The sequence below is a fragment of the Hyperoodon ampullatus genome, assembly GCF_949752795.1.
Source record: "Hyperoodon ampullatus genome assembly, chromosome: 14".
Classification (NCBI taxonomy): domain Eukaryota; kingdom Metazoa; phylum Chordata; class Mammalia; order Artiodactyla; family Ziphiidae; genus Hyperoodon; species Hyperoodon ampullatus.
This window is the reverse complement of record NC_136927.1, coordinates 21,870,398-21,890,218: the sequence shown is the minus strand read 5'-3', so window position 1 is coordinate 21,890,218 and position 19,821 is coordinate 21,870,398. Positions and strand designations below refer to the sequence as shown.

At 53.8% G+C, this 19,821-nt stretch overlaps 1 protein-coding gene across 2 annotated transcripts in view; it reads left to right on the top strand.

Moving 5' to 3' along the window:
• Positions 1 to 19,821, top strand: part of AXIN1 (axin 1) — a gene marked incomplete at its 5' end in the record, with an annotated part of 55,279 nt that overhangs the window by 22,182 nt on the left and 13,276 nt on the right. For both annotated transcript variants that reach the window (XM_079718438.1, XM_079718437.1), the window contains 2 exons: positions 11,897 to 12,037; positions 15,328 to 15,424. In XM_079718438.1, coding sequence (XP_079574564.1) covers positions 11,897 to 12,037; positions 15,328 to 15,424 — 238 coding nt within the window. The remainder of the gene's footprint in view (positions 1 to 11,896; positions 12,038 to 15,327; positions 15,425 to 19,821) is intronic.

Below are 19,821 nucleotides of genomic sequence, written 5' to 3'. Positions count from 1 at the left end.
GTGTGAACGTAACGAACTGGCCTGAGTGAGAAACAAACTCAGGGCCCTGGTGGATAGAGCGTTACCCAGCACAAACGCCAGACGGGTTCAGCCCCGCATACCGTGTGTGCACAGGACACGTGCACCTGCCATAGCATGAGGTGCTGTGCTCAGCATTCGCTCTGCAGCAGGCCCACGTTTGAGCCCACGTCTCCAGCACTGTTGCTGGGGGTGGAAAACAGGCTCGCAGGTGTACCTGTGCTGGAGCCCTCCCGCCCCCACTGGGGGTTCCCGTCCTCTGCTGGTCTTGGGTTCCCAGCCATGTGGCTGTGCTCCACCCTCAAGGCAGCCTCCGAGGGCCACAGGCATGGAAACTGCAGTGTTGAAGGGGCCTGATGAGGCCTGGCACTGTGCCCTGAGGTGGCAGCCTGAGCCCGGGTTAGGCCAGTGACAGAGAATGCTTTTGCACATCCTAGCATTGAAGGAATGTCAGACTTGCCCCTTGGTTCTTTGAAATTCGGTTCGCTTTGGAATGTAAAGTTTTGTGGTGCCACCTGCAGTTGTGCTGGAGATAATATAAAGATAAACATTCCATGGTGAACAAAGACTGGCAAATAAGAGCAGCCCAGGCCTTTTGTTTTCACAGGGTCCACTCTATATACATACGGAAACAGTGGATGTATCTTACCTAGTTGGGCTTTCTCATAAGGTGGTCAGGGTAAGTTCATTTGGGTACAGTGAACATCCTTTAAAAAGAAAATCCTTTTGAAACATTGTGAAAGAAAGCTTCATAAGCAGAAAAATCAAATAACTCTTATAAAAGCAAAGTACCCGAAGAATCTGTGTTTCTCCCTCAGGTTTTCACTTTCTGGACAGACTTCTGTGTGCTGCGTCAAGGAAGGCAGACACGGGTGTCCTGTTAGCTTAGAGAAGGATTGAGGATTATGTGGTGATGTTACAAGGTGAAAAGGGTGACCCGAGGCTTGGAGTTTCTGATTTCTGAATTACTTCAAGGGAACAAATCATACTGTTATATGAACAGAGTTTTGACTTTGACTACTAGATTCATAAGTGGATGTTTTTAAATTTTTTGTTAAATTTTTAATAAGCCACGTTTTGAAAGTCACCGATTTGGTCTTGTAGCTTCAGCCCCAAGAACTTGTCTCCTTAGCAGAGTTCTGTGGGATCTCGGGTTTGCAGCCCTCAGCCTCCCGCCTCGCTTCAGGTTATTGACTGACGACTGATTCAGACCTGTGTTAAAGAGGTGATGGGTCTGCCATGGGATCTGCTGCTTTGAAATCAGCAAGGACCCATGTCTAGAGTCTCTGGCTCAGTTTGAAAGACCTCAGGGGGCAGGCATAGATAGCATCTCTGTAAATTACTCTGAATTGCCTTCAGTTTGTTGGGAGTTGCCACTTCTGAATGTTTATTGTGACTGTGAGTGTGTGAAGCGTGATTGGCACTTCTTTGGACCTGGTAAGTTCCTTGGAGCTTGTTTTTGAGTGGTCAAAGCTGGAGGGAGGGGCTGAAGTCTCCAGGTGAGGGTAGTGCTGGATGCAGGCTGACCCCCATCATTGAAACGAGAATGATTTATTAAAAATCATGGTGGCAGATTCTGTGAAACTTTTTTTTTTTTTTTTTTTTTTTTTTTGCGGTACGCGGGCCTCTTGCTGTTGTGGCCTCTCCCGTTGTGGAGCACAGGCTCCGGACGCGCAGGCTCAGCGGCCATGGCTCACGGGCCTAGCCGCTCCGCGGCATGTGGGATCTTCCCAGACCGGGACACGAACCCGTGTCCCCTGCATCGGCAGGCGGACTCTCAACCACTGTGCCACCAGGGAAGCCCCTGTGAAACATTTTTTGTTCCACTTTTTAAACACTACCACATAAACTTCCTCTTCATCAAATCCACGTAACTTAAAAATCTGATGTGAAACATTTGTGTAAGTCCAGGTCCTGAAGAGATTTCTGCTGACATTTGAGAAACTGGTTGTGAGCAGAGAAAAGCTGATTTAAGTTCGCAGTGTTTACACTAAGCAGAGAGGAACAGGGTTTCTGGTTTGGTTGTCACCATGTTTGAGCTCTCGTTGGCAAGTTCCAGATGTGACTTCTGTATAGCGCTTTATAATTTTCAAAGTGGTCTTCATATATCTTGTTCCATAGATACCAACAACTGCTCTGCAGCAATAAACTTCCAGGGACATGTTATTATCAAAGTTATATAAGAAATATATTTGGTGCAGTAAAATTGAAAAATACAGATAAATGAAAAACGATCTGATACCCCACTGCTCACAGGTAGCACTGTTCTATGTGGATCCCTCCGGAGTCTTCTCGACACATGTGTAATCTTCCCTGGGAAGATGGGCTCCATAATCCACCTCACCCACAATGTGAATTTTCAACAGTTATTATAAAGAGTTACTGGTTTGCGTAGCATAGCTACATAAAAGATTTGTGGCAAAGAGGAAATTATAACAGGTGGACCCCCCCACCCCAGCTTTCTTCTCTGTGAATCTTTCAAGTCAGGAGTGCTTGGCCTCCCTTGAGTATGATGTTCTTCTGACTTCAGAGCCTTGAATATGCTTTGTTAAGCATTGTACAGGAAGTTAGGTGGAATTGTGGGATTTGACTGTGACCTGCAGCCTTTACCACACAGCCTTGTCCCGTTCCTTGTGTGGGGCACCGTGCAGGACAGCGTGGGGACCCGTCTGAGTTGAGGGCCTTCTGCATAGCCTGGCCCTCGGCATCGCCTTGTTTGTACTGTTCTGTAGGATGCTTGGACTCCTTTCAAAGAGGCGACCCTTGTCGGTCCACTTTGCAGGGGAGGAACCTGCGCAAGGTTAGTAGCTGGTAAGTGGTGGTGAGGGCAGATTGGGCCCTGGCGCTCCAGTGGTTAAGACATTGGCTGTCACTGCCAAAGGCCCGGGTTCAATCCCTGGTCCGGGAACTAAGATCCCGTGAGCCACGTGGCGTGGGAAAAAAAAGTTGGACTTACAAGTGAAATGAGGAAGTGTCCTTGCCATCTGTGCCTTTGTCTTAGTCGTTTTTCTGTGGTTTCGAGGGCGCTGTAATATGAGGAGATGAGCTTTGGGGTCAAGTGGCCTTGTTCGGGAGCCGCCCTGTCTGCCTTCCTTCTGACGGGTGGGGTCGGACGCCGGGCGAGCCCTGCATGTCTATTGGGGTCTGGGTGGGAGCTCCTCCCTCAGTGCTGGGCTCCCTGAGGGTGGAGGGGAGAGAGCTCTGGTCTGGGTGCCCTCCCCCCACGTGATTCTATAGACTGCACTCCCTGCACTCCCTGGAGCTGGTGCAGTGAAGGGTGGGCGCTGGCCTTGGCCCGCTGTGGAGCCGTGCAGCCCCAGAGGAGAGCGGTTGCCAGGCGGTGGAGGGCGCACTGCAGCACCCCAATCCTCAGGCAGCACTCCGGCATGAGAGGGCCGACGTGGGTGGACTGCAGGATCCATGTGCCAGCCGGAGCAAACGAGAGGGGGCGTGTGCTCCTGTGTGAGATTCTAGAGAACACAGTGATGGGTGGGGGTGGGGCTGGACAGGGGATCGGAAGGGGCACAAGGAAACTGGGGGGGTGGACGCACTCATCCTCTCGGTCACGGTGGCGGCCGCACAGGGTGGACGCGTGTCGGAAGCCCTCACACCGCGCTCTGTAATTGTGTGCAAGACATCATGTGCCTTCTTTCAGGGACCCAGGGTTTTAGGAGCACAGGGGACGCAGCGTCCGTGTTCCTGCAGGCCGGCCGAGCAGACCAGATGGCAGCTCCCCTCATCCTCTGAAATGGGGATGATAAACCCCCCTGCTCACAGGGGTGTACCTTTAACCTTTCTTATGTTTGAATATACAAATGAATTACGTATTCTGAAAGTTAAATCCTTGCGTTTGCTTAGAGAGAGAAAAGCCCTCTGTCAGAAGCAGTGTGGGGAAGGTCAGCCGTGTTCTCTTACACTCATTCAGCATCGTTGTGGTTCCTGCCCATGAATTCCGTAACTATACTATTTTCTGTGGGTTTAAAAACAGAGAACAGGAACCAGAGCCCACCTCTCCTGATGCTTTTCCAGGGCAGCAGGACTCTGCCCTCCTGCTCATAGGACGAGGCCGCCCGCTCCCGCTTAGCAATGTGCGTGGGCCTGTGGGGCTCATTCTGGGTCTGCTCTCCTCGGTTTACAGGTGTGGAAGCCAGGTGTGGTCACAGAGCCAGCCAAAGGCGGAGTGGGGCCGGTTCCTGCTGACGACGGGCAGGTGGGTCCGGCAGGCGGGGCGAGCTCACCAGGGCCTAGCCCGAGCCGCAGCTCTCCTCACGCCATGTCTGTGAGTGAGGGGGTGAGCGTGGGCCAGACCTTGAGACAAGGTTTCTGGATTTTCTTGCACCTTGAAGAGTTGATGGAGACCCCAGAGAAGGAAGCAGCACTGCTCCCTCTGCTCCCCTAAACAGAGGAAGGCGGGATTCCTATTTCCAGAGTCAGGGTCTTCTGACCAGCCCTTCAGTTGGAAACAACTGCGGAGTCTGGATGAATTACGTAGCACTATTGGAGGCACTGCAGTGTAGGAATTAAGATACGTGGCAGCTGTGGCCTTTGGGCTGGGGAGAGGCAGGTGGAGGGCCTAGACCTGCCCGGGAGGAAGGGCCAAGGTACGAGTGGGCTTCGGTCTCTGCTCACTGAGGACCTGTGCTGCGGTTCCCATGGTAACCGATGCGTGTACGGTGGATGGTCTCTTCAGGGAAGAGAGTGGCATGTGCAGGGCGGGGACCCTGGGCAGCGCGGCAGTCCCCTCCCTCCATCACACGTCTGCCCTTCTAGGCCTCCTGGCCTCAGACCCTGAAGTGGCCAGGCCCGGAGGGTTTCCATGGCCCGGAGGGTTTTGAGCTCCCAGGTGCTGCGGGGCTGCACGTGCAGAGATGGAGCGGGGTGAGCATGGCGAGGGGTGCAGGGCCGAGGAAGCAGTGCACGTTTGCCTTAAAGACCAGGTGGCCGCGCCACCAACTGCCTCCCCGTGGGCAGGAGCAAAGCGCGTTTTCCTTAATGCCGAGGACCACGAGTGTGTGCACGGATATAGATATGCTGTTTCAGCAGGTGGTATGCTGGTCACATTTGGGATGGTTTGTTTCGTCCAGAAGGTGTGACCTTTAATCAGTTAAAGGTCTTGATGGAGGAAGTGCTCTCAGGAGTGGACTTGCTGTCCCTTTGGGGTAGTGATTCTGGCCACGTGGCAAACCTCCCACCCAACAGCTCCCACTGCAGGCCTCTGTGAACAGTGTGCAGTGGTGCGTCCCCAACACCTCCGTGTGAGCAGAGACCCCCCCACAGTGCACAGGCCAGCCCCCGCCGCATGCGGGCCTGGGACATGGTGAGGCTTGAGCTCAGTGAGGAGTAGGTGTTGGGTGAAGATGGGTGTGACTTCTGGGGGTTGGGCCCTGCCAGTTCCAGCACGTGTGGCACTGAGCAGAAGGATTGTGGGTTGAGACACGAGGCTGCCACAGTCGGAAACGACTCCAGCATCCAGAGTCAGGAAGTGGGTGGCAGGGTGCCGGGTACGGGGGCCAGCAGGGCTTCCAGGGCTGTGCTGAGGCCCACTATTGAGTGGGCCTCATGTCTGACCAGTCGGGGAAGCCACGTAGGCTCTGTCTTTCCTCTGGTCTCTGTTTATTTTCTTTGTCTGAAATGACCTTAATCATTGTTCACATCCCTGCCCTGTGCCACACTGTTTCGTTGGCTGTGTTCCCAGTGGCACCTGGCACGGAGACAAGTGCCTTTCCTGCTTAACCTCAGGTTGTAGCTGAGCCATGTCCCCACGTCGGCAAGTGAATGCATCGCGTGCCAGGCGCCATTCCTAAGCTGCCACCTGCTGGAGGAGAGATGGGCATCGCACACCACAGTTAGCAACTCCGTGTGGGCCAAGGCCCAGTGACTAGCAAGGACCAGTGTCCCACAGGCAGATTTGGGATTTTAGGGGCCAGTAGAATCACAAGTAAAATTCTAGGAGGTACTTGAGGCGACTGCACTTGTATGTGGCCAAATTACAACATTAAAAAAAGCAAACTGCACCTTATTGGCCCCTCAGAGACCTCCCACCTTGCTTAGGAGAGAGTTAGGGAGTGGAGTATCTGGTCTCCGGCGTTTCCTCCAGCCAGACGTGAAGGCGAGTGGCACAGGGACTGTCTCGCCGTGGCAACCAGAAGCGTTGCTTCTCAAATTGAGTGTGTGAAGCTGCTGCAGGACAGGAACCTGAGTGTGTTTCTGGAATGCTCAGCGGACTTGGTAAGCCACTTAAGGCATTACTTTTATGCCAGAACAAGCAGGAGCATAACGTGAAGCATAATGCAGTATGTGCCTGAATTTCTGAGTAAAAAATCACAAGACTTCTGCTGACCAAGGTGACGAAGTGATTCCATGAGGCCTCACCCGCTGGGCTCTGCGGGGCTGTGTGGGGTGAGCGCTCAGGCCGGGCTGCAGGTGGTGGGGCCAGCAGAGAGGTCTGATCGACATTCCTCCTGGGAGTGGTGCAAGTTAGGAATCCTCTTTCATCCAGAGGATTTCCAGGGGGTAGGAGGTCTCCCATAAATGGAGGAATCACACTTCTAGTATTGGGCAACCACACAGTTCAGGGCAAACTGCTGAGAATAGCTAGAAACGCTGGGAACTGGTTTTCTTTTTAATCAGATTGACGCCTTTGGAGAGCTAACCAAGCAGGAAGGAATGGCAGCCCCATCAGAGAAGGGAGCCCAGGGAGACAGTCTGGAAAGTGTGGCTGGTCCTTGGGCTCCAGGGGGCTGGGGCCTGCCTGGGAGGAAGGTGCCCTACGCGTGGGTCGGGATTCCGCCCCCACCCTCTGAGAGCCTGCAGCCCAGCCCGGACTCTCTCAGTTCCAGGTGGCTGGATTCCTAGTGCCCCAGCCACAGGCTAGGGTAAAATGCATACGCTCTGGGGAAGAAAGCATCATCCCAGGCGGCCAGTTTAGAAAGATTTTCACACAGTGTCTGGCTTTCCATCCAGAATAACCAGGTACTGAATGAAAAATAATCAGGCACTCAAGAATACAAGACAATGTGATAAAAAATGCAGAGGAGGAAGCCTTGGGGATCCAGGTAAGGAGGTTTACGGATACCTCCTTGGTGGAAATCTGTCAGGGCTGGGGCTGGGAGTGGGGGAGTGTTCTCAGACTCTGGGCTCTGGGAAGAGCAGAGCTGGAAGGAATGGATTATAATCCACTGGATAAAATAAAAATCCCCTCGGGTACATAGGACGCCAACTGATAAATACAGATCAAGTGATGGGTGTGAACAGGATTTGTATATAATCTCAAAGTATCTCTGCCACAAATTACCTCTTAATTACAAAGGAAAAGTAATAAATTTAGAGTGGAAACACTTGGCAGGCACTGGGTTTGCCACCAATATTGGGACCAACCAGCATGGTGTTTCTCTTTTTTTCTTTTCTTATAAATTTATTTTATTTTATTTATTTTTATTTTTGGCTGCGTTGGGTCTTCATTGCTGTGTACGGGCGTTCTCTAGTTGCAGCGAGTGGGGGCTACTCTTTGTTGCAGTGCGCAGGCTTCTCATTGTGGTGGCTTCTCGTTGTGGAGCACGAGCTCTAGGCACACAGGCTTCAGTAGTTGCGGCGCAAGGGCTTAGTTGCTCCTCGGCATGTGGGATCTTCCTGGACCAGGGATCGAACCCGTGTCCCCTGCATTGGCAGGCAGATTCTTAACCACTGCACCACCAGGGAAGTCCCATGGTTTTCCTTGAGGTGATACAGCATTGCTTCTGTGACGTTCTGCCAGAAATGTTAGACGCAGATCTCACGTGAGACATTCTGTGGAACGCCTGGCCCAGGCTCTTGAGAATGTCACTTTGGGAAGGAGGTGGACTAGGAGCCAGGTTGAAGGTGGCTGAAGACACAACAGTCAGTGTGTGGCTGTGGCCTGCATCTTGGAACATAGGAATAGCTCTAGAGGCCACTCCTGGGACAGTGGACGGGGTCCGAGCTCAACCTCCATATCAGGGTTGCGCTGCCTGCTGTTTTTGGTCTGTGGTGTGTCTGTTCGCTGTGCATCCCAGGTGTGGGTTGATGTGGCACTCTGGCCTCAGGCGCTGGGCCTGGAGGAGAGCCTGCCTGGGGTGGGTGTGGCAGGGGGGCAGCAACAGGGTGGGTGGGTGGGGCCAGCACCACCTCACCTTCCCAGGAGCTGCGGGAGGTGGAGAGGTCGATGATGATGAGTGACATTTCAAAGTGCCTGGGTGTACAGACGTCTCTTAAGACCCTGCTTTCAGTTCCTTTGGCTATATGCAAAGAAGGGAAATTGCTGAATCATATGGTGACTCTTTTAATTTTTAGGAACTGCCACACTGTGTTCCACAGAGACTGTACCATTTTACATTCCCACCAAAAGCTTACAAAGTTCCCTAGAAACAGAAAATGATTACCAACCAGAATTCCAACCCAGTAAAAATACCCTTTAGGAATAAAGGGGGAATTAAGACAGTTTCAGACCAACAAACACCAAGTTGTCAGCCGCAGCCCCTTTACTAAAGGACAGACATACTTAAGGGTGTTCTTCAGGCAGAAAGAAAATGCTCTCAGGTGGAAACACCCAATACAGGAGGGAAAGGGCAAGTATGTGGGTGACTCTGGGTGACTGCTGGCGGGATAAAGTAATACTGATGATGTCTTGTGGGATTTAAGACATTACACTGAACTAAAATCCAGGATAACAACAGCACATGAGTGTGTGTGGGAGGTGAGTGGAGTTAATTATTTTGGGGGGGCATGCGGGATCTTAGTCCCCTGGCCAGGGATCAAACCCGTTCTCCCTGCAGTGGAAGCTCGGAGTCTTAGCCACTGGACTGTCCCTAGTGGAGTTAATTCTGACCATGTGTTGCCTGGGAACAGGTAAAATGCAATTAATTGGACCTTGATGCATCAAGGGTACCTATTATAATCTCTAAAGGAACCACTGAAAGAATAGTAAAAGGCTTACTTTTTTAGAGGGAGGAGATGGAAAATAAAAAATATTCCAAAAGAAGGCAAGAAAGAACAAAAGAAGATAGAACAGCTGTGACAAACAGAAAGCAAACAATGAGATGGTGGATCCACTCTCTGTAACCACACTGAATGCAACAGGACCAAAGGAAGCAATTAAAAGGAAAAATGGTCAAACTGGAACTTGAAAAGGCTAGCTGCTTACAAAGGACACACAAAAGTAAAAGGATCTAGGAGGGTTGGGTGTGAAAGAATGGAAAGCAAAATCCTGCCAGCAGCAACCCCAGAGAGCAGGTGACGGGGAGGCCGGATGGTCCCCGGCGGGCTTTTATTCTGAGGACTGGAAACTACAGAGAGCTTGGAGGTTTCCCTGGATGCCGCATCTGGGTTCTGGTTCCTGGCCGTCTTGTGGGGAGCAGCCCAGCATCCCCCAAGTGACATTTACCAGAACATCCTCTGTCGCGCGGCAGCCTGCAGCGCCTCTGTCCTGAGAGCCAGCCTTCCTGTCCACGGTCAGCACCTCGCTGGTCTCCCTCCTTTCTGTTCTCTCTCAACAGCCCTTTGCTTCCCTTTGTTCTGCACTGGGAGCTGTGTACATAGTGGGGTTTGCTCTGTACTGGAGGCTGTGGAAAGGATCCATGTTTTTCCTGCTTATCGCCTCAAAGCTGGTTTTTCTATACGCGTGAAAGACGTGCCTGGGACCTGTCAGAGGAGGGAGCAGACGGCCCTGGTGTGTTGGCGTCGCAGGCTTGGTCCTGCCCTCATGGGTGTGCGGGGTGCTGGCCACGACGTGACGGGGACACTGAAGAGCAGCTTAGCGCTCCCTGTGATCTGAGTTCCAGTACAGTGGCTGTTAATGGTGACAGTATTGGCGGTTTTGTTTTTAAAGAACCAGAGGAATAGCAGTGTCCCTGAGAAAGAGCATGACGTTGCAGACGTCTGCTCCGTGTCAGCGTAAACGTAGGACCAGGTGCGGGTCCCCGTCTGTGAACGTGTCCCCATCCCTTCCCATAAGCCTCTATGGTGCTGCCGCTGCCCTCATTTGGCCAGAACATGTTAGTGGGCTCCAGGGATGCCCTCAGGCTGCCTTGGGTGGGTCAGAAGGACCCTGGTGCGTGGTGACTGACCCTCTGCAGTGTCCCCCTGTGGTGTGGGGATGATGAGCACCTGATCCTGAGCTGGCGGGCGAGTTGTGTGCCACATCACCATCCACTGCTGTGGCCTCAGTGGCAGAACAGGTGGGGTGCCGTGGCTGCACTGTTTGTGCTTGTGGCCCCTGGGGAGGTGGGCCGCTCCTCTCCAGCTGCGCTGCCCGGCCTGGCCCACGTGTGCTGCATGACAGGTGTCCAGGATGGAAAGGTGCCTGGTCCTGCCGTCTCGTTAAAGTGCCTTTTCCTGAGTGTGGGCACAGCACAAACCAGGGCTTCCAGAGGTTCTGTTCTTCCGGTGGTGGGCGTCCACACGAGGCTCCGTCAACTTAGAAGCGTTGTGGTCCCTTCTCCTCCCGCATCGAGGACACAAGTCCAGGGGACGAGGTGACTCCTACCATGTCCCTGGAGTCAGCGCAGCTGCCGTTCACGAGCGCCCTGACCAGAGCGAGGCTGGAGCCAGGGGCGTTTGCACGGGCTCGATGGGCCCCCAGCACGTCGTAGCCCTCGCAACCCGCGGGGACTGACCAGCGTTGCTTCCAGGGAGGCTCTGGGAAGAGGAGGCAGTGTGGAGAGCGGCAGCGAAGGGCCGGTGGGGCCATCGTGGGTTGAGCAGAGCAGGATAGACTCCAGAAATCGATGCATGTGTTTGGGGAGTTAGGTGTGAAAGTATTCAGAACAAGGTGGATTGTGCAGTACTTAATGCTAACGGCTCGCTCTCCATTTTGATGCAAGGGAGTAGGTAGATTTTACACACACATATTTCAGGTAGAGATCTAAATTTAAAAAAAACAACTATTGAAACATTTGAGGAAAAACAGAAGAATATATTTGTAATCTTTGAATGAGGAAAGCTGGCCTATGTAAGATACAGAAAAGTCTATAAAGGGAAAGATTGGTAAATCTGATTTCACAGAAATAAAAAACTTTTGTAATATCAAGATCAACATAAACAATGTTAAAAAGTGACATTTAGGGAGAAAATATTTTTCCCGTATATAACCAGAGGTTAATAGTAAGAATATTTAAAGGCATCTGTAAATCACTAAGAAACTCACAAACAGTCTAATAGAAAATGGACAGAGCTATGAACAGGTAATTTAAAGAGGAGGGAATTTAAGTGACACCCAAACCTCCAGCCTGACCACCAACCAGGGAAATGCAGACTAAACCCAGGTGTCAGTTTCTGGCTATTCACGTGACAAGTGGTGTTGGGTCCCACCCAGGGAGTGCTGGACTGCTCCTGGGAGGAAGTGGCCCGGGGTAGGGAGGCAGCGAGACAGCCACTGTTAAACCCACAGGTCCCTTCACCCGCCATCCCCCTCATCCGTCCTGTGGCAGTTCTCAGTGCACGGGAGTCCTGGCCCACTCCGTGACCCTCTTGAGGGGGCCGTGGCACTGGTGCTGCGGCTGTGCCCACAGGGTCGGGTGGCTTTGCGGCTGATTAGCGAGTCTGCGGGCAGCGCTCTGTAGGAGCAGGGAGAGCAGAGCGGCCGTGCCCCGTTTCCAGTTATGTGCATAGAAATGCCAACCCAGATAACGCTGCGTGTGCTCACTTACACGTCTGCCTCATGTGGAGGGGAGATGGGGGAGATGCCCATCTCCCTGAGAAGGGCAGCGGGGTGGGAGGCAGGGTGGAGACGCCAGCCCTTTCTGCTCCGTCTTCTGAATTGTTTGCATCTGTAGTTGACATATTGGGATATCAGATGATTCTGAAAATGTGGATTAATGCACGAGGACATTGTCCGGCAGCTGCTAACGTGCCTCTTTGTTGGCAGGTATGGATCCTGGCGGGAGCCCGTCAACCCCTACTACGTCAACTCCGGCTATGCCCTCGCCCCAGCCACCAGCGCCAACGACAGTGAGCAGCAGAGCCTGTCCAGCGATGCTGACAGCCTGTCCCTCACCGACAGCAGCGTGTAAGTGCCCCTGCCTGGGAGAGCAGCCCCTAAGGGGCAGCCAGGCCCATCTCCCCAGAAGCTGTTTTGGGGCCCTCACCAGTGGGGTGTCAGTGCATCTGCATTGCAGGGAGTGTCGCTAGAAATCCTCAAACAAACTGGAGCCAAGGTTTGTTGTAGTTGCTTCCCTGCAGGCCGAGGCTGCTGGAACCTTTGGAAGAGGGAAAGCCTCAGAGCTGCCTGGGCTGGCGCCCCAGGTTCTGGGTCTCTCTGGTATTCATGTCGGAGGCGCGGCCAAGGCGGGCCGTCCCCAAGGGCGTCTCCAGTCCATCCTGCTCTGCGCTCACGCTCCTTTAATCTGGAAGCCGTCTCACCTGCTCAGCAGTGCTTGTCGTCCCCTCAGCGTGGTTCTGTACTGGCCCCCTGTGCCCGACAGCTCAGGGATGGCCACCAGGGGCCACAGGAGCCACATTGAGCCTCTGTGTCACTTGATGGTGACAGCTTCCTTCATCGTCCTCTCCAGGGAAAACCCTCCCTTGGGGGAAAGTGCTTGTTTCTGATACCTTTCTCTTTGGTTCAGCAGGTGGCTTTGGGGACCCAGGCGTGCGTCAGAAGTCTGATTGTGTCAGACATGCCCATGTCACATCAGGGTGTTGCTTGTCTGCCTGCTTGGGTCACGTGGGGCCCTGACTTCACCACGCATGAGTGTCAGGCTCGCCCAGCTTTCAGTCATATGCCGTTTACCATCTGACCGCCACCGAGGGGAAGGTTCTGGCCAGGCCCAGGCCCAGGGCGGGAGGCAGCCTTTGGCTGTGAAGCCAGCAGGTGTGGGCCCGTGGCCGCATCCGCAGGTGTCCTGTTCCCACGAGAGCACGTGGGGTTGTGGCCCTGGCTGCTCTCAGCGGGTCATGGGGACTCTGCCCCCGCCCTAGCTAGGGTCTAGAGGTCAGATAGGTTTAAATAAAGAGGAAAAGGCTGCCGAGCTCGTCTTTGTACGTGAGCAGGCCTTTCCACTTTGAGGTCTTGCTCTGTGGGCTGTTTTCTCGGTATGTGCTTTGTGCTGCTTTCCACGCTGCATCCCGCTGGACGGGATGGGGGGTCAGGCCGCTGACGGGTCGGGTCTCTGAGCAGGTTCCTGCAGCCCCGTGCTGTGTGCGTCTGGCACCCTTTCTTTTCCCCTTTGGTGACCACACGGTGGAGGCGTCATCCCGTCAGGTTGAGCCTCTGTGGGGCACTTCTCATTCATCATTACCTTCTCCTTTGTCTTGAATCTTTAATATAAAATGCTGACATGTTTTTAACAACTTATTTGAAATTACTGGGGTTTCAAACACTACCTTCCATGAATATAAAGTATCACATAAAAGGGTTCCAACGAACTGCAGCCCTTCAGACCCCCGGGAGCAGCTGACAGCACGAGATCTGTTTTCCTCTTCCCCAGAACTCAGTTACTGCAATGACAATTAGTCTCTTAATTCTCTCCAAGAAAAGGACACGTGTTTGCTAAAGGGAAGATCTAAAAATTTTTAAATATGTTTTTCCCTGATGTTCTCTTCATCTTGGTTTACACTGAGACTCAGAAATGTAGGCATAGTTGAGAATTAGGAATGTAAAATTGTGGCAGATATTTGAATGTATATGGGGCAAAAAATAGGATCGTGTGTTTCATCTAAATTATTTCTGATGGCAACTCAGGGTCGCCTCCACCTGGTGAAGTGCTTCCTAGTCCATTGACTTCGGGCATAGATTCTGAGGATGGTGCCTGATCTTCAGAAGCATATGGATTTTAGGTGCCCTGTCAGAGTACATGAGAGACAGACAAGTTGGTGGCTTGGGACACCTGAACAAGCCCTGGGACATGTGAGGGCGTTCAGATGTACTTGACGCTCTTCTTCACTGATGCCTGTCCCCTGGAGCAGCCTGGCCCCGCTGGACTGCTGAGCCATCTGCACTGTGGCACCGCCTGGGACCCTGACAGCCAGGGACACCCGGGCACACCACAGCCTCTCTCTGCCCTGCTCTGAACCTAAGTGTACCCTTTCCACCCAGCCTGGGGTGCAGCCCTGCCTGCCCGCAAAGCCACAGAGCTGTGGTTGTGTGTCTGCCCGGGATGGGGCCAGGACACACCGAGTGCTGTGTGCTTGGCGCCTTCGCTAGGCGCTCCAGCAGTCGATGCAGTGAGATCAGAATTGTCATGGCTGCGTGTTCACATCCTGGTGTCCAGTGAAAACAGCACTGCTCTGGCAGTACTTACCCTGTGGGCAGTGCTTGAGCAGGATGCAGGGGGTTAGGATCGCTGGCACAGACGTTCACTGCACCTGCCGGACAACTGGGAGGCTAGAGTCTTTCAGTAGCAGACGATTGGGAGGGCCATCTCTTCGAGCTGTTGGAGGTGGCAGCACGCCACAGAGTCCTTCAGAGACAGAAGCGGGGACCAGAGAAGGCTCCTGTTGGCCACTGTGCTCCCCGGAGTAGCTTTCAAATGGCAGGAGAGAGCTGCCGAGTTCTTAAGGGACAGCATGTGTGCAGTGAGCCATGTGTTGGATCTGCTACTTCTCTTGAATAAGTGCTTCGTTATTTTAAAGACAGTATGTAATTTTTAAAAAATTTATGTATTTGGTTGCTCCAGGTGTTAGTTGCAGCAGGTGGGCTCCTTAATTGCAGCTCCAGGACTCCTTAGTTGCGGCACATGGTCTCCTTAGTTGTGGCATGTGAACTGTTAGTTGCGGCATGCATGTGCGAACTAGTTCCCTGACCAGGGATCAAACCCAGACCCCCTGCATTGGGAGTGTGGAGTCTTATCCACTGCACCACCAGGGAAGTCCCAACAGTATGTAATTTAATTTTTATTTTTATCTTAATCTTCAAAAGGGTTTATAACTAAAATTTACATCAAGGAAACTAATTTGAGCATTTGACAGAGAGATTACACTGCATTACCAATTTACCTTGGAAGAAAGCAGAATATAGGAACCTTGGAAATCTCTTTCAACGGTATCTAGATTGTCTTGGCCACCCATTTTGCAGCGCTCCAATGTTTCCAGTTCATTTAGAGCACCCCTTCCAGGTAGGCACACCATATCCTGCCTGGGCAGTAAAGCAGGGGTCAGCACACATTCTCCATAAAGGATCACGAATAGTCTCTGTCCCATGTTCCTCCTCTGCTTTAAAAATGTAAAAGTCATTCTTAGCCCATCACACCTCAGAAAAATAGGCTGTGTTGGCCCTGCTCTAGATAAAGCCAGCTCAGCTGAATTTGGTTGAGCCATTCTATTTGTGCTCATGCTGGACTGTCTCTCTCTCCTGGACAGGGATGGAGTCCCACCTTACAGGATCCGCAAGCAGCACCGCCGGGAGATGCAGGAGAGCGTCCAGGTCAACGGGCGCGTGCCTCTACCTCACATTCCTGTAAGTTCGTCTGCACAGCCCTCGCCCTCCCCGTCTCCGAGTTTGGGGCTCACCTGCCCTCCTGGACCCGTGTCCACCCGTTCTCTCCACTCTGACCAGGCTGCTGTGGCACTGGCCTGGCTTCCTAGGAGCTCAGCTCAGGTCCAGGCACGGCACACGGTCACACGCATTCTCGCCCTGTGGCTGGAGGGGGCAGTGCCCGCACAGTCGGTACAGATGAGCAGGGACTGCCCTCCTCACAGCCTTTCCCATCGTGTTAAGTGAGGTGCTTCTCCTGGAGGTGGGAGAACCGCTCGGAGCCTGTCACTGGCTCGATGCCCAGGCCTGGCCAGACTGGCGGCCGGCAGCTCTGTGGGACAGCGTGGCAGTGCCCCCGTCCTGAGCACCCATGAGCACTGCTTTGTTCGGGATGAAACAAGGCATCAGCCGCCTGTGGCTGAACTGTGGGGCATCCTGACTTCAAAGCTGCCTCAACTTCACCTCTTGGATAAAAATAACAAGGTGATAGTGGTTCTCCTGATCGTGGGCACTGGGGACCCTCAGAGAGCCCAGTGCAGGGTGGGGCTGGGCAGAGAGTTCCTTTGCTGATGATGGGAGGGATTAGCTGTCCTCGTTTGGACGCGTTGACTTGGAGCGGGAAAGACCTTGCAGGGAAGATGTGGTCTCATCGCGTTGGTGCACCCACAGTGACTCGTGTCTTCCTGGCGGTTTCTGTGCAGGGAAAGCAGATGCGTCTCAGGATTGTTGCACACATCTGCCCTCCATCAGGATTCCTTGGTTAGAGTCTTTTCACTTTTCTATAGATGCTTTAATGTCCAAATAAGAAAAGTGATATGGTTGAGAAGAGGGCATTTTGTCACCTCCCAGCTACCCCTTGGCACAGATGCGCCTGAACCAGGCACCGATGGTGTCTGCTTAGGGACAAGTGGAAGACGCTCTGAGGGCTGTGTGTGCACGTGTATGTGTACATGTATGGGTGTGCGCATGCGTGTGCCTGCCTGTGGGCAGCCTCCTGGGGAGCGCTGAGCTGGCTCGTGTCTGGAGCAGCCTGGGCCTGAGCCGAGGCCGTGGCCACACGTGTCCTCTCTGCTCTTTGGACCAGGCTGGGCAGGGGCACAGAGGAGGTGCCCAGCATCTTGTGTCCCAGAAAATAGGGGTGCGAGGGGACATGGAAGGGGTCACAGTCAGTGCCGTGGAGTGGGGTCTGTGCGTGGATGCTGACGTGACGGGGCGGTCGAGCCCGTTGAGGAGCAGGGTGTCAGCATCGTCCCCAGTGTGCCCTCACAGACCACATACTCCCGGGGGAGAAAGCTGCTTTGCGAAAGGACCTGCCTGGGCTCCTGCATCCGCGACAGGACGTCAGAGCTACCCCTGCGAGGACATAGCCTGAGCCGAGGGCCGTCCTGCACAAGAACTGCTCTTTAACTCTCATAGGTCACGGGGTCATGAAAATCCCATGTGGACCCAGCTGAGGCCACCGCACCCTCCAGGGTGAGCCCAGGGAGGCGGGTTGGGACTGGAGGTGCTCGTGTGGGAGAGTCCCTGCGTGTAGGAAGCACGCCGTCTGCTGTCAGATCCAGAAAAAACGTTCTTTGTGTTGTTCTTGCAACTTGTCTGCAAGTTTAAGATTTTTTCCAAAATAAAAATTTTTTAATTTGAAAAATTAAGCAAAGTGTTAGACAAAACCTACAGAAAGAGCCGGAGTAGCACGGGGGCGGGTTGTCTGCGTGCAGCACTGAGAGGGGCGGAGAGGACAGGGTGGCCCAGAGCCCATGTGCCGCCCGAGCAGCTTCCAGAATCAGAACAGCGGTGCCCTTGGGTCCCAGAAGGCCCTTGGCAGGCAATCCTGCATCCTGAGGGTCTGTGTTTCCTGGCCCTGCACCTTGAGCCCAGATTCAAGAGAACGGCCGTGCCGGGTAATTGGGGGTGAGAGGAGAAACACCATGAGTGGCCTGCAGTCGGGGGAGTCCTCCCTGGGGTGTGGCTGTCTGCACGCGGGGAGCGGAGTCCCTGCCAGGGCAAGGGCTAGTCGGGGGCTGGTTGGCAGCTGTGCTCAGCCAGGCCATGTGCTCGGGGCAGAAGGTGCAGCCGAGTTTTGTTCAGTGATGTGGTTTGAGGTTCAAGGTGAAGAGACTTCAGCCTCATCTACCACGACTCACGTGGACACCTTCGCCGCCAACGGGAAGAGAACGCTGCTTCGCGCCTCTGTTCGCCAGCGACGTGTCTTCTGTGGCTGGTGCCCCGGGAGCCCGTGCACATTTGTTTGATTGTCGGACCGGACGCTGGGTGGTGGGCGGAGGTGGGTCCAGGGAGCTAGGGCTCTTGTTGCCGTTGCACGTCTTTTTTGGGAGTTGCCATTTTTCGGGGGGTCTACTGCGTTCAGTGCTCCTCGCTGCGAGACGCACGGGGGTTTGGGGAGGCCAGTGGAGGGGACGCATGTGGGTGACTGTGTCGTGGGAGAGAGGTGCCAGCGTGTGGGGGAGCCTGTGGCCCTCCACATGTGAAGTGTCTGGTCCTGAGATCCTTAAGGCTGAGGGAGGAACCTCTTCTTTCTTTGTTGGCCTTTTAAATTCCTCAGAAGTTTCACATTTTTATTTACTTGAAATATTTTCCTTTGTGGGTTTTTTTTTATTTCTTCAAAGCTGGAGAGGTTACCGTTCTTCCATGAATCTGATAATCATTGTAACTTCTGACAGCTTTCCTATTTTCGGAGTCACAGCTGCACAGCTTGGAGGCTGTTTTCCAGAATGGACTCGCTGGATCTCGTCAAGAGCTTTTTCCTTCTGCTCTTGTGCGGTCAGAACCGTGCACTCTCACCATCTGGATGTCGTGCTGGTGTCACAGCACTCTTGGCTCAGCGCTCCCTGCCCCGGCTCTCCTGCCTCTGGCCTCTGACCAGCCGGCTTGGTGGGGCCAGGCTGCCCTCAGGTCCCTATGGTCTGTCCCAACGCCCGCTCTTGAGGACTCCTTCCAGGGCCCGACCTCTTGGCCATCCCACCGCCCAGTCGTCTGGGGCTCATCATCCACGCCCACTTTCTCTCAGGACCTTCTAGAAGTGCTGGGCACCCTGACTGCCCTTCTTGGGCATGGCCTCCTTGGCTCCAGGACAGACCTCTGCCTGGTGTTGGGCACTGCCTGGCCCTTGGCACCAACTTCTCCGCCTCTGAAGCATTGGCCTGTGTCCAGGCCTCTTCGAGCCTGTCGTGGTCAGCGTCAGCCTCAGTGGCTTGTTTCTGAGCCCTTCATGTGACATTCTTCCCTAGTTTTACATGTTTCTGAGGAACCAGGAACTGTTCTCACTCCTGTCTTGTAGATGAGGAATGGGTGTGCAGATCCAGACCATGTCCAGAGCCCCCTGGTGGGAGGGCTGTGTGGGCACCAGCTCCACCCAGGCTCCCACCCCTATCCCACGGCTTCCCGCCTCGCCTGCTTCTGTCTGGACGCCAGGGTTCTACATAGCCACTGTCGACCCAGAGGTCAGAGAGGGCCCCTGTGCGCCACCCTGTCGCCAGGCCCTTCCAGGCCCTCCCTCCCTTGGGTCTCCCCTCCCCCTCACCAGCCTCCTCATGCAGCACTCCTGCCGCTCCCATCCCTCCCTCACTTAGACCTCAGTGGCTTAGATTTTTAAAACATGTTTTGCTATAGAGGACGTTTATTGGGACAGCTGGTGAAATTGGAATAAGATCTGTGATTAGATAAGAATATTGTATCAGGATTTTTTTTTTCATAATTGGTCTGTAGCTAGGTACAAGATTGTCCTTGGTTTTTGTTAAATACATTCTAAAGTGTATGGGAGTTAGCAGGCGTCACCCGTGCAGAGTGTTCTCTGCTGGCTCAGGAAAGTGTGTGCGTGTCTGTGTCTAGGGGAGAAAGTGACAGCAAGTGTGGCAGGTGGCAGTGGGCTGGGGTCCAGGTGAGGGTGCACAGGAGTTCTTCGTACTCTTCTTGCAATTGTTTTGGATTTGAAATTATTTCACATTAAAGCTAGCTACTCCCCACCCCCGCAAAAGAAAAAGCTATCCAGTGTATTGTTGTAAACTGCATCGCGGAATTATGTTCTCTGAAAGGAAGAGCCGTCTGTCATCCCACCTCTCCCTTGACTCTTCCCTGTACCCAAAGTTTTGTGTCCCTCATCCCAACATCAGAGCCCAGAGCCTGGTCCACGCACACCTGAGTGCCGGGCACTGCTGCCCCCTTGTGTGCAGGGCGGGCGCTGCAGGGAGCGGCCAGCCCTTCTGGCGGCCCGTGGGCTCATCCTGTCCTCACTGGTCTTCGCAGCTGTAGCTCTCCTGCCACGCCTCTGCCACGGCCCCAGCTGCCCTGGGTCCCAGCCTGGGCAGTCACGAGAAGCGCTTCTCTGGGACGGGCCAGAAGCTCTCGGGGTAGGCGCCCCTGGG